Here is an 18828-nt window from a genome sequence, read left to right on the forward strand (position 1 = left end):
CTGGTGGAACGCAGCAGGTCAGGCAGCATCTGTAGGTAGAAGTATAGTTGACTTTTTGGGCCGAGACCCTTTGTCAGGACTATACTTCTTCGTATAGATGCTACCTGGCCTGATGTGTTCCACCAGCGTTTTGTGTGTGTTCCCTGAAGAACAGGTTGACTTTGGGCAAGAAATATTTAATCATCGTAACAAACTGCAAGTTTCAGTATAGAGCTTAAACTGTCTCAAAATGCAGTATTCAAGCACATCCAGATTCTTGCCTGGAGCTACCCACACTCGAAAGTCTGCAGTTGAGGAAAATTGTTTGATCATTCTTTTAACATTCACTTGTGAATAAGGAAGCTATTTTAAGCTTCTGAACCTTTCAAATATTGGCATGCAGGTGATCCATTTGCACAGTGACATCTCAGTGGCGGAATGTAACTGAGGCTGAAGCAGGTATGTTTAGTGATGATGCGACTCTTTGGGTGGAAGCTAACGCAAAGATCAGATATGACACCCGGGATTCAAGCGAAGAAGAAACAACCATTTGTCATCCCCAGTACTCATCACCTTTTCTCGGGTGAGTGCGTGGCCCATCACTTCGGCAGCAGAAAACCTGTATAGGATTTAACCAGTCACATAAGTACATTGGGGACAAGACTAAGTCAAAGACTGGTCTCCATTGACGACAGAGAGAACATGCAGATTCCATATTGACAACCCCTGAGGTCAGGATCAAATTCGGGTCTCGTGCACCGAGTGCTTATCGTAGAGTCATATAGCAATACATGATGGATGCAGGTCCTTCAGCCATCCAGTCGATGCTGACCTCAGTACCCACACAGCTAATCTGAATTTGCTGCATTTGACCCATATTCCTCTCCACCCCACCCCTCAATGTACCTACCTAAGTGCTTCTTCAATGGTACCTGCTTCAACCACTTCCTCCGGCAGCTTAATGCCTTCCTCTTAGTCTTTCTCCAGCAGACTAGAGCTATGGGTTATTATCTTAAGGTCCATGGAAGCGATATGGATAGAGATGAAGGGAATCTGCTTTTCCCAGAGTATAATGAATCTGTGAAGATACTGATTTCTGCATAGCAAGGGAGTTAAGAGTTCTGGAGAAAAGGTAGATGGTCGGGCTGAGTCTGTGGTCAGATCAGCCATGACCCTATTAAATGACAAAATAGATTCAGCAAGCTTGATAGCCTGTTCCTGTTCTTCCTATGTGTGTGATTATGCTCTTAAATTGTTCCATATGCTCACTGACATCCAGGTGGACAAGGTCCATTTTAAATCTTTCCCTTCTCAAGAGTGAGGCTGGAAAGAGACTATTACCGTCCTCCTTGTCCTGGCACAATGTGCCAGGCAAATCTTAGTAAGCTGTTGTATTCAATTACTGGACTTGCATCCGAAGGCCTGGAATAGTAATCAGAGAGTAAACTCACATCTCAACATGGTAAACTGGAATTTCAAAGTTCAAAGTAAATTATTGAGTGAGAGGTTGTTGTTGTGGCCAGATCTTTAAACTCCCTTCTTTCTGCTGCTTCCTCACTATCTTTGATCCGGCTAATGACAGTGGTGTTGTCAGCAAATCTGATTATGGCATTGGCCTGTGCATAGCCAAAATGTCATGTGTATAAAACGAGTAGAGAAGAGGGTGAAGCACGTAGCAGGATGGTGCACCGGTGTCAATGGAGATCATGGAGGTGCTGTTGTTTTGCCAATCCAAACTAACTGGGGTCTGCAAGTGAGGAAATCAAGGATCTAATTGCACAAGGAAGTATTAAGGCTAAGGTCCTGGAGCTTATTGATTAGTTTTGAGAATTATTAAAAACCCCGGAATGTAAAGGTAGTTTGATTACTGGATGTAATGAAGCTTAGGGATTGTTGTAAAATATCACTTGGTTATAGAATTATAAAATTGTAGACTACTACAACACAGAGGCATGCCCTTCACCACATCTAATCTATGCTGAGCTTCATTGTTCTTTCTTCTGTGCTTCTTGGAAAAAAAAGTATCGGCAAAATGCCAATTAAAAATAAAACATTAATGGCAAACAATTTATTGCAGAATGAAAACCGCAACAACTTGCATTTAGAAAAATCAAAAGTTTAAAGGAGCACTTTAAAACAGGTGAAATGAATGGAGAGGTAGTGATGCTTGAAGGAAATTCCAGTGGTCAGAGGTTTTCCAGATGAAAGGGAAGAGATGATAGGGTGGTTAGATTTGCAACAGGACAAATTGTACACAGACAGATGACTGTAATTAGATTTCCTTCTTAATAACTATTTGTACCATGAATTTCAATTGCAATTCATTCAAAGGAAGTGCAAAATTAGGACTTAAAGAAATCATTATTATGGTTTACTCCCTTTAAGAGACATCATTAGGCAGCGATTGAAACAGAGAGAGGAGAAATGGGCTAAAAATTCTGTATCTGAATGCAGGAAATGTCAGAAATAAGGCGGATGAGCTTGAAGCTCAGGTGCAAATGGGTAACTATGATGTTGTTGGGATAACGGAGACATGGCTGCAGGGAGATCAGACCTGGGAAATGAATGTACAAGGGTATACGTGCTATCGTAGGGACAGAAATGTGGTCAGAGGGGGTGGGGTGGCCCTGTTGGTGAGGAATGAGATTCTGTCCTTTGCAAGGGGGGACATAGGATCAGGAGAAGTGGATAGAACTGAGGAACAGTAAGGGCAAAAAGACCCTAATGGGTGTTGTCTACAGGCTCCCAAACAGTAGCATGGATATCGGGTGCAAGTTGAATAGGGAGTTAACGTTGGCATGTGGCAAAGGTAATGTCGCAGTAGTTATGGGTCAACATGCAGGTGAACTGGGAGAATCAGGTTGGTGCTGAACCCCAGGATAGGGAGTTTGTAGAGTTCCTACGGGATGCATTCTTGGAACAGCTTGTACGAGAGCCGACCAGGGACACGGCTATTCTGGATTTAGTGTTGTGTAATGAACAGGATTTGATAAGTGATCTTGAAGTAAAGGAGCCATTAGGAGGTAGTGACCATAATATGATAAGTTTTTATCTGCAATTTGAGAAGGATAAGAGCACATCGGAGGTGTCAGTGTTGCAGTTGAACAGGGGAAACTATGGAGCCATGAGGGAGGAGCTGGCCAAAGTTAACTGGATGGATATCCTAGCAGAAAAGACAGTGAGACAGCAATGGCAGGTATTCTTGGGAATAATGCACAAGGTGCAAAATCAGTTCATCCCCTGGAGAAGGAAGGATTCAAAGGGGGGGAAAGGGGCCACAGTGGTTGACAAAGGAAGTCAGAGATTGCATAGCATTAAAAAAAAAGTATGACAGAGCTAAGGTGAGTGGGAAGACAGATGATTGGGAAATTTTTAAGGAACAACAGAACTTAACTAAAAAGGCAATATGGGGAGAAAAAAATGAGGTATGAATGCAAGCTAGCCAGGAATATAAAGGAGGATAGCAAAAGCTTTTTTAGGTATGTGAAGAGACAGAAGATAGTTAAGAACAATGTTGGGCCCTTGAAGAATGAATTGGATGAAATTGTTATGGGAAACAGAGAAATGGCAGAAGAATTTAGTAAGTACTGTAGATCTGTCTTCACTAGGGAAGACACAAGCAATCTCCCAGATGTCTGGATGGGCCAAGGACATAGGGTAACAGAGGAAATGAAACAGATTGACATTAGGAAGGAAACGGTGATGAGTAGACTGATGGGACTGGCTGATAAATCCCCAGGTCCAGATGGTCTATATCCTAGGGTAATAAAGGAAGTGGCTCTGGAAATTGAGGATGCATTGGTAATCATTTTCCAATGTTCCTTAGATTCAGGATCAGTTCCTGAGGGTTGGAGAATGGCTAATGTTATCCCACTTTTTAAGAAAGGAGGGAGGGAGAAAACAGAGAACTATCATCCTGTCAGCCTAACATCAGTAGTGGGGAAGATGGTAGAGTCCATTATTAAAGATGAAATAGTGGCATATCTAGATAGCAGTGGTAGGATTGGGCCAAGCCAGCATGGATTTACCAAGGGCAAATCATGCTTGACTAATCTATTGGAGATTTTCGAGGATGTAACCAAAAAGTTAGACAAGGGAGATCCAGTGGATGTAGTGTACCTCAATTTTCAGAAGGCATTTGATAAGGTCCCACATAGGAGATTGGTGGATAAACTCAGAGCTCATGGCATTGGGGGGAAGACATTGACAAAGATAGAAAACTGGTTGGCAGATAGAAAGCAAAGGGTAGCGGTGAATGGGTGTTTCTCAGAATGGCAGGTGGTGACTAGTGGAGTGCCACAGGGCTCGGTATTGGGACCACAGCTGTTTACGATTTACATCAACGACTTAGAGGAAGGCATTGAGAAAATCATCAGCAAGTTTGCTGATGATACTAAGCTGGGTGGCAGTGTGACATGTGATGAGGATGTTAGGAGAATTCAGGGTTGCTTGGATAGGCTGGGTGAGTGGGCAGATACTTGGCAGATGACGTTTAATGTGAATAAGTGTGAGGTTATCCACTTTGGGAGTAAGAACAGGAAGGCAGATTATTATCTGAACGGTGTAGAGTTAGGTAAGGGAGAAATACAAAGAGATCTAGGAGTCCTTGTTCATCAGTCACTGAAGGTGAATGAGCAAGTGCAGCAGGCAGTGAAGAAGGCTAATGGAATGTTGGCCTTTATTGCAAAGGGAATTGAGTCCAAGAGCAAGGAAATCCTCTTGCATTTGTACAGGGCCCTGGTGAGACCACACCTGGAGTATTGTGTACAGTTTTGGTCTCCAGGGTTAAGGAAGGACATCCTGGCTGTAGAGGAAGTGCAGCGTAGATTCACAAGGTTAATTCCTGGGATGTTCGGACTGCCTTACGCAGAGAGGTTAGAGAGACTGGGCTTGTACCCTCTGGAATTAAGGAGATTGCGAGGGGATCTGATTGCAACATATAAGGTTATTAAGGGATTGGACAAGATAGAGGCAGGAAATGTGTTCCAGATGCTGGGAGAGTCCAGTACCAGAGGGCATGGTTTAAGAATAAGGGGTAGGTCATTTAGGACAGAGTTAAGGATAAACTACTTCTCCCAGAGAGTTGTGGGGGTGTGAAATGCACTGCCTCAGAAGGCAGTGGAGGCCAATTTTCTTTATGCTTTCAAGAAGGAGCTAGATAGGTATCTTATGGATAGGGGAATCAAGGGATATGGGGACAAGGCAGGAACCGGGTATTGATAGTAAATGATCAGCCATGATCTCAGAATGGTGGTGCAGGCTCGTAGGGCCAAATGGTCTACTTCTTCATCTATTGTCTATTGTCATTATTTATGTAGCATTTTCTCAAGACCGGAGACATTCAGTTCATTGAGTCTGTGCTGGTTCCAAGTGAAATCCCTGACTTAAATTTTTTCTCTGAAAACTATTCTTTAACAATGCCCGCAGTGTTCTCCAATTCTCGACATACTCTCCGGACAATTTTCAGCAGCTTGATAATCTTTGGAGCCTGGGAAAAAGGCAGAGCATCTTAGGAACGACAGTCCCAGGGAGGACATACAAACTCTGCACAGACAGCAGCTGAGGCCTGGTTTTAAACCAAGCTCCTACAGCTATACAGCTCCAGCATTGACTCTAGTGTGATTATGTACAATTCGGGGATTCATGTCCTTACTTTACTGACAAAGGGCAAACAGGGAAATTGCTCTCAAAGAGACCTCATGGCAACCTCGGGCCTGATCACGTGGAGAAGTAAAGGAGCACACTTGCCAATGTATGGGAGAAGGGAAACAGGAGTTGCATTCTTTGTGGAGGGACCCCTTGAGCATAGAGTGTCCCCTTGCACCCTTACCCCAGGTATCACAGAATCAGAGTTCGAGGGGATTGTCAAACACCGTTACTAGTTCTCTGAATACTTAGGAATCCCTCTAAGTTTTCGGGGTGCGCACAATTGAAATGCAGTAACTGAAATGGACCTGCACACATAGCCTTTGTTGCTGGGTAGCTGGAATTTTCTTTCATATAATGTTATTATAAAGTGTTGTGCCATTTTCAGGCTGTGTACAAAAGGAAAAGAAATTCCGCTCAGAGCAATGTCAGGCCCAGCTGTTTAAAGGAAAAAAAATTAGAGGGATTGTTGCTTGGATGTAGTCAGAACTATCAGCAATGGCCAGATTCATAGACAGATACTGTACAAATATAGGCCATTCAGCCCAGCAAGTCTGCACCAACCTTCAACCACCCATTTCTATTTATTCTATATCAGTCCCATTTATTACTTTCTCCACATTGTTATTGAATCCCACCAGATTCGGCCACTTTCCTACATACAAGGGTATTTGTTTCTTGAAAGTGTTCTTTTACACTTGCCATTAATTCTCTCCAAATGGATCATTAACTCAGCAACCAGCACATCTTTAGAATGTGGGAGGAAACCCACATGGGGAGAAAGCCTGACTTCCACACAGAGCTTGAGGTCAACATAGAACCTGGATTTCTGCACTGATGTAGTATTGTTGACTCCTTTCAGCATTGTGAATTCTTTGTTGATATATGGATTAATATGGAGGTTGTAAGTCATGAAATCAGTCTCCAATTTCCAACTGTCAATAATTAATGGTCACTATGCATGTGCAGCTTACTATCACAAGCATAACATATGAAGAGAAAATCCCATTGTCAAAACTCACTCCAAAAACAAGAAGTGTTCAGCCAAATACTTAATTGGATAATATTTCAATACACTGAATTTGCTCAAATTTTGAGTTTTATCTGTAGTCGCGCGTAATGCACTACTAGAGAAACACACGAAGGCAAAGAGAGCTGAACTCAGAATGCCTTTACTGATTCAAAATCGCGCACTTAAATCTCTCCTCCCGTGGGCCCCTGCGACCCACGGGGCAGATGTGACATCAGACTGTCCCCAGAAGGTCAGCCCCGAGCGGGTAGTTCCAAACGCGCTACCACGTGTCTGCCCGCGGCTCCCGATGGCGGTTCGAGTCCTGCGTGTGCAGGCCACCATATATCCATGAAAAAATAACAAATGTTATTATTCAAATCCAATTTCCAGGGAACGTTTTATTTAAAGATGATGTAAATTTATTGTCCTAAGTTTATAGTCAAAAACTTACGGCACTTTTAGAACTGATAATATAAAATCAGTGAGAGAGTAAAGTTTCTTGAGAAAACTGTTAAGGGAGTTAAGTAGTGCTAAATCAAATTGCTGTTGCCCTATTACTATTGAAATAACATAATTGCTAAGAATATATTTGGGCAATTGCATATGAATTAATGGATATTTGGAGCAGTATGCTTCCATTAGATTTTAAACTTCAACTAAAATAACAAGCATATGTACAGAAATCTACAATGTTATGAAATATTTGAAGATGCTTCTTAAAATGCAGTCAAATAACTTTTGATGCTAAACCACATAATAGGACAGCTGACCAAAGTTTTAGTCAAAGAGGTAGGCAGTGAAGAGGAGGTATGGAATGCTTATGGAGCCAATTTGAGAGATTATGGCCATTTGCTGTTGGGTGGTGGAAGAAGTAAAACTAAGGATGCACAAGAGACTAAAAACAAAGGGTGATAGCAACATACAAAATGCTGGAAGAGCACAATGGATTAGACCCTGATTACGGAAGGAAATGGTCAGTCAACATTTCATTTAGACTGATGAATTTTTCAAATCTGTAGTCCAGATAAAAAGTCTCAACCCAAAATGTCGGCAGTTCATTTATGTCCAGAGTTGCTGCTTGACTTGCAGAATTCACCCAGTGCTTTGTTCATTGCTCCTGATTCAGGTGTCTACGCTCTGTGTCTCCTCAGAGGGTGATGGGTCTGAGGAGGATGCAAGGATAAGGAGGGATGATTTGAAAGAACGCAGGATAATTTAAAAATTGACTCATTACAGAACACAAGCTGATGTGGTTCAGCGAGCTCTAGTATAAATGGTAGTCTAACCAGATCTCACTACTATGTGATTAGAATAGTATGACCATTGCTTTAATGAGTCCCTGAAAAGGCTCATCGAATCATGTGATAAATGCTCAGTTGTGGGGTTCTGGAATGCACTGCTTCGGAAAGCAGTGGAGGCCAATTCTCTGGATGCTTTCAAGAAGGAGCTAGATAGGTATCTTATGGATAGAGGAATCGAGGGATATGGGGACTAGGCAGGAACTGGGTATTGATAGTAGATGATCAGCCATGTTCTCAGAATGGCAGTGCAGGCTCGAAGGGCTGAATGGTCTACTTCTGCACCCATTGTCTATTGATCAATATGTTAGATACCATTGAAAAGAAGAGATTTATTTAAAGAAATATGGAAAATATAAGTAAACAGGAACACACCATAACCCCAGGACCTCACCTGTTTAAAGTCAAGGTGACATAGGATGAGTGTGTTCCTTCCAAGGGTGTTTCTGAACTGCTGAACAGTGTTTCTGAAAAGCGAATCCAATGAATAAAACACTGACTCTGTGCAGCTGTGACATATTCTCTGAATCTGGTCAGGGATTTGTCACAAATAGTTCAAGGAACTTTCACACTATAAAGGCATAACAAATAACAGACCATAATGGCATAAAAAGTAACTTAGACCATTTTCTGGGTTTTTTTAATTTATGTGAAATGGGATTGCATTGATCACAGGTGTTGTATTGAGAGCCCTCAAAACTATTCATTCAGGCGCGGGGGAATCTAAACTCTTCAGTTATTTGAAGGTGACTTGATGTTATTGTCTCAATACATAGTCTGTTGTGTTGCTTTTACTGATGTGTAATTATTGGAAACTACCCTGAAGGTCTCGTGAAATTTGTTATTTCTGCTCTGCTTCTCTATTAAATTTCTGCATTTAGTAAGTGTGTTCATTTCAACAAAGCCATGTTTTACTGATAATTTAATTGTTTTTTCTGTTTTATTTATTTTTACATCAATAGTGTCTCATTTTGCTTTTGTTCTTTTATTTTTTTTTCATCCAATCATTCTGCATTCGTTGCTACAGCTAAGTTAATCATGACAACATTCTGAAGAAAGTCCCAAGTATTCAGGTATGGTGCAAATTAAGGTACAATCCATTGACCTTTCTAATAGCCATTATTATTTGTTGAATGACTTTTGTTTTAATAATGTTTTGTTTTTATTTGGAATTCTGCTTTGTTCATTGATGCCTGCAAGTTTTTCCTTTATCAATACCCTAACCATACAATATAGTGGCTGAGGCAGGCTTTATTTTGTGGCCTAAATGACTGAAGAAGGTCTAAATTTCAAGATCAAAGTAATACTCTGTTATAATGATTACTATATTCAGCTGGGAAAGTTCCAGGCAAATCTATTCTATGTAGTAATGGCTTTACTGTTTTAATATAATGGCATTTGTTGTGCTTATCTGACACAAGTAGTTGGTTTTCCTTTCAATAATTCCTTCTGTGGAGAAACATCTGATAAGATTATTGATAAGGTTCTTATAAGCCTACAATATTGTCATTGTACAACTTAATAACATATGACCTGCAGGTGATGGATCCTCATATTGTTTTGTTACCATGAGATGGCACCAGTTGACTCTACACATCAAAAAGCAGAATCACATGCCTTATCTCGACATCAGTGTCTTGGGTCTCAGTTAAAATCTTTGCACTTACTTGTGCAATCAGTGGCACATCAAGAAGGTTTTTTTTTATTTTGATGTTCATAAATACTTCTTAAAAATGATCTTGTTTCTTCTTTGGAAACAATTCAGGCATTGATCCAAAATGCAGTCAACATAGCAGCCACTTACCAATTTGAAGTCATGTTTAAGTATCCTCCCAATACCATGGGGACAGTGCTGACTTTATAGTATCAGTTAGTCAGCATGGACAGCCAAAACCGATAAAATAAACCACACCAGTATATCTTTTCTTTAAACATGATTAACTAATTCCTTTTTGCCATCATGCATGCATATGGAGCACAGCACTTTTAAGAACATTGGATAGTTTTAATTTTTATATATCAGTTATAAATAGGGCATAAAATCCAACTTGTAAAGGGAAAATGAACAGAAAGTCATATCAAAGATAGTGAAACTTAACACAAATTATTTAATGTATAGTGAGCAGAATGCAGAAAGATCTTCCATGGAGGTTTTAATTGAAAGGACAAGAAGTATTTTCATTTCTGCGGTAGAACATAACTACAGGCCATGATACAAGGAAGTCACCAAGTAACCTAGTAATTAGTAGACCCTTCTTTTCCAAAAGAGTGGTGGAAATGCAGAACTGGCAACCCAAGGAATGATTGAGGTAAATAACATTTGTACACTTAAGAGAAGGCTGTACAAGCGTTAAAAGGAAAAGGAAGGAAGGAACAGTGGGATTCTCTGACAGTTTCAGATGAGGAAATTGTGAAGGATGCTGGATTGGTGCAAAGGGAGGTTGGACAGATTAATGCATTTTGACCATATATCTATGTTAACCCTTTGTGTATCAATTTGTCAAAGGTACCTGGTAGAAGAATTTTGTAAAAAAAAACATTTGAAGTGTACAGGCCATTGCAACCACCAACAGTATATTTCATTTCCTGTGTAACCAGAATTAAAGAGTAGAATTAACAGAATGCTCTTACCCAGTCCATGAATCACTTGATTTCCAATGCTCAATAAGGGATATTATTGTTATCATTGCTATTATTGCCATAAAACAAGTAATAAAATAATGATACCAAGCCATAAAAAATATTTATTTCCCTACTTTTTTTTTCCTTTCATTTGGATACAACAGTTCAGCTGCACTAAAACATGATTATTAATTACCTTTGTTTTAATTTTCAAAATGCAGCACTGAATCTCTTAATTTTCATCACAGGATATGCACCAATATCTTCTATAGATCCACAAAGACTCACAGCTATCTCACCTACGCTTCACACCCATCCTTTCTCCTGTTCTTTCTCTCAGTTTCTCCATCTCTGTTGAATCTGTCCACAAAATGAGGTCTTTCATTTTAGGACTTCTGAAATGCCCTTTTTTTCCATAAATGTAGCTCCCCTCCGCTGATGTTGATTGAGTCCTCTCACAAATTCCATCCTGTTCATGTGTGTTCAGTCTTACTGACCTCACTCTCTGAGCAAAAACAGAGAGGACCTTTCCTTTCACCCCATTGGTCTCTGCCTCCAATTCCAGCATATGATCCTTCACTATTTCCACCAGGTCCATTAGTCATCAGTCATACCTCTTCTTCCTTCCTTCTGCTCTCTGCAAGAACCACTTTTCCAGGTCTGTCACGACTGCTCATCCCTTCCCATCCACCTTTGTCCTGCAATCACAAGCAGCGCAACATTTGTCCCTCAGCCTCCTCTGACACCTTTTCCAAATGAGGAAGAAATTTGTGTGCCCTTCCTCAGACCTTCAATGCTCACAATGTGGTGTCTACCACCACAGTGAAACTAAGCATGGACTAGGTGACTGACAAATTAAGAATAACTACCTTGAGCTTCCATTTGCAATTTATTTCAACTGCTCCTTCCCATTCCCACTCCACCATTGTGATGAGAAGAAACGCAAACCAGAAGTACAAAGCCTCATATTTTTCTTGGATGATCTGTAGAACACTGGAATGAACATTAAATTTTACAATTTCAGGTAGCTCACACCTTTGGTATTACTTTCTCACTCCCATCAGTACCTCAACGTGCTCTTTGTTCACCTTTTCCATCCCTACAACATCCCAGCATATCGCTACCACCATATGGATCCATCTGCCTATGTCCCATGCTTATACACTTGAGTGTTGTCTTGCTCAGTTTACCTTTCTGTACATTGCCCTTCCTCCACTTGGCTCTATTGGCCATCATCTCTCCCTTAGCTGTGTTTTGTGGATCATAATAAATAACCACTCCAAGGTCATTTTTAATTTGCCGCTGCTAAATGTAAAACTCTTTTCTCCATCCACTGGATCTTGAAAGATTATTTGACCATAGAATTTGAAACTGAACTCAACTGTATTTTGTTCAAACTTCACCATACGTAGTTCAAATCAGAGATGGAGACTCCACTAATACACATTCAAGCTGAGAACTTTGCAAAAGACTTCGCTGCTTAAGTTAGTCACCAGCTTAACTCGCCCAGCTAGAATGAAAACCATATTACTAAATACCTGTTGTACATAATGAATGCATAAAATATGAAAATGTATATTTTTTGGAAGGGAAATGTATTCTTTGCAAAAACATGAATACATTGAGTCAGAAACTGGAAAATTTTATTGATGAAAATGCATTCACTATGTTATATGTTATAAAATCCTATTTGTTATCCTGACTTTATGTCAAATTGTGCATTAGGGAGTTATAACTTCCAACGGATTTTTTCGAATTACCATGTTGTTAGGATTACTAAATTTTAGTGAGTATGTCACTGTTGAAATGTCTTCAAGAGAACCAATATATCATCTTGAAAAATCACTGCTCTAATGTTGTCCACACCTTTGAAGATTTAAAAGGTTCTTAATGACAATCAAAATGAGTAGTATTATTTCAGGCTCTCAGTAAAGATTGTATTTCTACTCTACTTTGAACAACTTGACTTTGGATGACAATAGAAGTCATGTGATTTTTTTTTTGACAGTCTATTTTAGATTTAACTGCTTATTGAGAAATGCTCTCAGAAAGGGTTGACATACTGCGACCTGTTTGAAAGTGTGGTTTTCAATTAGTGTTTTATCCTTCATGCATCATCTAAGTGATATTGATTACCATTTGCTGGATTTGTTATAGTCTTGAGTTTTTACACACATCTCAGGAATGAGTTTGTTTTGAAGCAGCATTGTATTTTGAAGCAGCATTGTATTTATTCAATTCTCTAGCTTTTTCATTGGAACAAACACACATTCTTTAGAAAAATGAGTTATTCTGTCCAGAGGCTATTTGATATTCTTTGAAAATAATTGAAGATATCAGCAGATACTCAAGTTACAAGCAGTGCCTGGCAGGTAGTTTCGATCTTTGGGTGTGGTTCATGTTGGTCTTCACCCACTCATTTACCATAATTTTGGCTGAAGAGTTATGAGAATTTCACAGAATATATAATAAGTGGCATTCAGGAGGCTTGTTCACAGGATTTCCATTGGCTTTAAGAGGCATAGAGAGACTATAAAACAGGCCTTTCAGCTTTCTGAATCCACGCCAACCATGTGTCCCTTTGAATCTCACCAATCTTTATCAATGCATCATTTCTGAAGGCTTAGTGGCTTGATAGGGCAACTGTTCTGCCTGTGACTACAAGAAGCTGCATAGGGTTGTGGATAATGCTCCGAACATCACAGGACCCTGCCTTCCCTTCATAGACTCTGTCTGCACATCTCACTGCCTTGGTAAAGCACACAACATAATCAAAGACATTATCCATTCTGGATATTCTCTCTTCTGCACTGCAACTCCCATTGGACAGAGGATAGAAATGGCTGAAGGCCTGTACTCAGGTCCATATTATCATACTGATCTCCTATTATTATAAGATGGGCTCTTGACCTTACAAATTACCTCTTCATTCCCTTGCTCTTTAATGCCTGCCTGCACAGCAGTTTCTCTGTGACTATAAAACTGTGCACTCTGTTATTGTACTACCTCAATGCATTGTAATAAAATGATCTGTATAAATGGTATGCAAAACAAAATTTTGTTCATGATACCTTGGTACGTGGTATCAAATAAACAATTTACCAATTTACTATCAGCAATCCATTGTACAATAATCTAACACTAATCCCAATTTTTATTCTCCCAAATTATCTTCAACTCCTTCCTTTCTGCTCCAGACTCCACTGCTCGCCTACACACTAGGGGCAATTTAGTGGCCATTTTGCTTACTGATTGCATCTCACTGGGATGTGTAAAGTAAAGCGAGCTCCTAGAAAAATCCCATACATTCACAGGGATTATCTGCAAACATGCAGGCCGCACCAAAGGTCAGGATTGAACCTAGATCTGTGGCACCGAGAAAGTGGCTCTACTAACTGTGCCATTTTGATGTCAAGGTTAAGATATGTGTCAAGGTTATAGCCACCAATGTAGAAGCTTTACCCACAATGCAAATTATACTGCTATTAATTAATGATTTGTCATCTAGTTAAGCATTCAAGCCACTCACCAACAAGGAAAGAAGATTTCAGTGAATTAGGTATGATTTTACCATGGGTTTAAAATATCCAGTCATATTTTGACTAACGTGGTGATTATGGGAACCTTTTTTGTGTGTCTATGTGAACATTTTCTTATCCTGGGTGCTCAAGGTATTGGACTCACCAGGGCTCTTGCTAAGAATATTCTTAAACTTCATTTATTTTCTAAATATGAGATTAATTCTGACATAAACCAACCGCAAGTGATCATTAAAACTGGTGGGGAAATCAGAAGAATTCATATTCGCAAAAAAAACTTGATAAAATACTGGAGATAAAAGTTACTAAATCTTTTGAAAGTCATGCATTTTGATATTTTTGTTTCTGCTTCCCATAATTTGTCAAGTATACCTTTCTCTTCCAATACTTATCGCTTGAACTTCCTCAGATAGGGTCCTAAAGAAAGCTTTTCACACGTTAGCCTTCATAAATAAAAGTTTTGAATCCAGGAATTGGGGTGTTATGTTGAAGGTGTATAAGATGTTGATGAGGCCAAATGCACAGTATTGTCTGTAGTTCTGGTCACCTACCTTCAGGAATAATAACAATAAGATTGAAAGAATGCGAGAAAATTTACAAGGATGTTGCCAGGTCATGATGACCTGAGTTTGAGGAACACATTGAGTAGGTTAGAACTTTATTCCCTGCAGAAGAATGAGGAGAGATTTCATAGATGTCAGCAAAATTGAGTGGTATATAGAGTTGACCCTCCTTATCCATGGGTTCCGCACGCGCCAATTCAACCATCCACGGATTGTGAGCATTCACATCTCGTTCATTCACTACTTGTGTTGTGAGTGAGAGGAAGGAGTTTAAGGCCAGTAAGGGATGACCGGCTAGCTATGTAAAGCGCTACAGCCTCAAGAGCATAAAGATCATGGGAGAATTGGGATGGGCTGTTCAGGAGGCGGTATCAGTGTTCCCAGAAGAGCTACGATGGTTGCATCTGTACTGAACATGTACAGACTTTTGTTTTTCATAGAACATAGAATAGTACAGCACATTACAGGCAGGCCCTTCGGTGCACAATGTTGTGCCAACCCTCAAATCCTGCCTCCCATATCATTATTCCATCTTGTCATTATTCCCTAAATAATACAGTATAACAACTATTTACATAGAATTTACATTGTATTAGGTGTTATAAGTAATCTGGAGAGGATTTAAAGTATACAGGAGGATGTGCGTAGGTTATATGCAAATACTACGCCATTTTTTCAGGGACTTGAGTATCCGCGTTCTTTGCTATCCAAGTGGGGTCCCGGAACCAATCCCCCGCTGATAAGGAGGTCCAAATGTATAGGGTTAATACAAGCAAGCATTTTCCACTGCCACTGAGGTTGGCTGAAACTGGAACTAGACGTCATAGGTTAAGAGTAAAAGGTGAAATACTTAAGGAGCTTTGAGAGAAACGTCTTCATTCAGAAGGTGGTGCGAGTGTGTAACGAGCTGCCAATGGAAGTGCTGTTTGTGGGTTTGATTTTATCATTTAAGAGATGTTTGGATAAATTTCTGGTCAAAAGGAGTATGAAGGGCTGTGGTCCAGGTGCGGGTCGACAGGACTGGGCAAAACAATAGTTCAGGGTGGACTGGATAGGCCAAAGGGCCTGTTTCTGTGCTGTAGTGCTGTTTCACTTGCCTTTGCTAGGTTTTTGATTTCCAAACATACCACTTTGAGTTTGCTTTGTATCGGTATCAATCCTCTTTTAGGAAATGATACTTCAATTAAAACAGGATCTGACCAAGGAAGATTTGGATGCAAACTGTACATGAGAACTTTTCACTCTTTTGAGCTTGGGTTGGGTATCAACAGAAAAGGTCAAGACCATTTAGGCCTCTTAGTTTTAGGATTTTAAAAGAGATGGTAGGTTAGTTTTGTTTTTCCAGAATTCTCCACCTTCATAAATTGGAACTTGGCAAATAGAGGTGTAGGATCAGAAAATCATGCAGGATATTTGAGTCGTGCATCATCCACTCAGACTCTGACACTCCAGGAATATTATCTGAACCCATTTTATCTTTCCCACATTCCAATAAAACTCCCCCCCCCCCCCCAGATTTGACTAATGTAATTCTAGTCTTCAAGAAAGCCAAAGTGGTATCTACAGATGTTATGAAAACCCTGCTATGTTGCACCGTTGAAAAATCATAAAATGTTATGATGGTTACCGTATGTCAATCAAGTTCAATCATGTTGAAATCATGGTCAACAAATCTCTTGAAAGTTTTTGATAACATAGCTGCCTTGATGGTGTTGGTGAGCTAGTGCATATAGTATATTTGGATTTTCAGAAGACACTTGAGAAGGTGTTTGCACAGGTCTTGAGTTCACAAGCTTACAGATCATATTAATAGACGAGAAAAGAGGGGTAAAAAAAATAACGAACACTATCCCCTCATCAGTCAGACTTTCTGTATAAAAGTTGGCAAGTTATGTTTCAGCTGTGCAAAACTTTGGTAAAGCCGTACTTGAAGTATTATAACCATATAACAATCACAGCACAGAAACAGGCCATCTCGGCCCTCCTAGTCTGTGCCGAACTCTTAATCTCACCTAGTCCCACCTACCTGCACTCAGCCCATAACCCTCCACTCCTTTCCTGTCCATATACCTATCCAATTTTACCTTAAATGACACAACTAAACTGGCCTCTACTACTTCTACAGGAAGCTCATTCCACACAGCTATCACTCTCTGAGTAAAGAAATACCCCCTCGTGTTTCCCTTCAACTTCTGCCCCCTAACTCTCAAATCGTGTCCTCTCGTTTGAATATTGTGTGCAGTCTGATCACCACATTCTATCAAGTTCAAGCTTATTGTCACCTGACTGCATTTATATCCAACTAAATGAAACAATGTTCCTCCGGACCACAGTTCACCCTCAGAACATATATCACATACAGTAATAAACCAAAATATTGCCATAAATAAGTACATACATTTTGAATTCTATTTAATGTGCAGCACAAATAAACAGCAAACAGGCTGTTTAGGGCTCATTAGAGGTTCACCAGGAACTGGAATGTATTAGCTAAAAGGGAAGTTTGAAAGGTGGATCATTTCCTCAAGAGTGTTGGAGACTGAGTGAGTAACCTGAAAGAATTGGAGGCCGAGATAGTCAATATCTCTTTCTTGGGGCAGAAAAACCAAATACTACTGTCTATGGGTTAGGTTTAAGGTGAGAGATTGGAGAATTTAAAGATAATTTTATAGAGTGTAGGTGGTGCCTGGAACGTGATGTCAGGAGTTGGAAAAGGCACAGAGCATGGAGAAATATGAAACATGTGCGGCAGATGGAATTGGTTTGGATTGGCATCATGGGGTGTCGCAGTAATGGTTAGCATAATGTTTGACAGCATCAGCCTTAAGACCAGGATTCAATTCCTGCTGTACATTCTCCCCGTGACCTCATGGGTATTCTCAGGGTGCTCCAGTTTCCCCCTCCCCCACAGTTCAAAGACTTGCTAGTTAGGATCAGTAAGTTGTGGGCATGCTATATTGGCACCAGAAGCATGGCAACACTTGTGGGCTGCCACCAGCACATCTCAGACTGTGTTGGTCATTGACGAAAAGCAATTTGTTTCACTGTATGTTTCAATGTACATGTAGCAGATAAAGCTAATATCTTTTTCTGAACACAGACATGGTGTGCCAATGGACCAGAATTGGAATGAGATGTGAGTTCTTTGCCCAGATGGAGGTGCATCTTTGGAAATGTGTACAGTGGAGGGCAGCAGTAGGTCAGGTGCTAGGTTTATTGAACCTGGCAATGGTAATTGTTTGAAATTACAGGGAAGTTAACCATTTCCTTACTGTATGGTAGGGCAACTTCAAGGGTCAGGATGGCTTGCACCTCCTCTTGTTCATGAAATTAAAAATAAGTTGCTAGAACCTCAGGCAGCATCTATGGGTACCGAAACAGAATTAGTGTTAAAAATTAAATAAATTTCAGCAGATTCTGTCTGACCTAATAAATGTTTCCAGTGCAGTACATTCTGGTTAATTGGGACACAATGGGACATATTGCCCCAGTTTGCAGAAGTTTCTTGGAAATAGTTTAAGAAAGACAAACTACATGTAACTGAGTAACATTATGTGTTTAAATGAAGCACAAAACAAATTAGGACACTACCAATATTACTACAGTGCTAAATAGCTATGCATTAGTTCCAAATCATTATCGATGGTAGAAATCATACAGTGTACTTTTTTATGTTCATTTGATCGACTGCAGATGAACAAAATCAGTGCAGACACCTAGAGCGATAACGGACTGCCTCCATTGCCTTCCTGTATCAAGTCGTGCCAAAAGTCACGGCTTTTTAATTTGGAGTCAGTCAGCCCAACTCAATAACATATCAAAAGCATATGCAACTGACTGTTTAAAAACTGTTCATTCTAAGCACAGTGTAGTATCTAACAACCCCACAAAACCACATAATTGATCTAGTTGGAGACTGTTGCATCCTTCAAATCTTCATTTTCATTGTAACATTCAAGATGCCTTCAAATTCTTCATAGTTTCTAACTTGCTGAAGTAGTGGGTGAAATGGTTTCAATTTCACTCCCAGCTCCTTCTGGTATCCCCAAGCCTGAACGCTTGAAACCACAGTGAGCAAAACAGTTCTGAATCGTCTTCCCACTGATTTCTCTCCAACTATCAGTGACAAAAGTCACTGCTTTTTGAACACACACGCTTGGAGTTGCCAA

General features: G+C 40.1%; 1 protein-coding gene across 3 annotated transcripts in view; it reads left to right on the plus strand.

Annotated features, from left to right (window-relative positions):
* Nucleotides 1–18828, plus strand: part of ccser1 (coiled-coil serine-rich protein 1) — a 1385167-nt gene that overhangs the window by 1187836 nt on the left and 178503 nt on the right. The window contains exon 10 of one of the 3 annotated variants that reach the window (XM_059965412.1): nt 8963–9008. The exons of the other annotated variants lie outside the window; for them this stretch is intronic. Within the exon in view, the coding sequence (XP_059821395.1) occupies nt 8963–8971 (9 nt within the window). The 3' untranslated portion in view covers nt 8972–9008. The remainder of the gene's footprint in view (nt 1–8962; nt 9009–18828) is intronic. 3 annotated transcript variants of the gene reach the window in all.

The sequence above is a fragment of the Hypanus sabinus genome, chromosome 3 (assembly GCF_030144855.1).
Source record: "Hypanus sabinus isolate sHypSab1 chromosome 3, sHypSab1.hap1, whole genome shotgun sequence".
Lineage (NCBI taxonomy): Eukaryota > Metazoa > Chordata > Chondrichthyes > Myliobatiformes > Dasyatidae > Hypanus > Hypanus sabinus.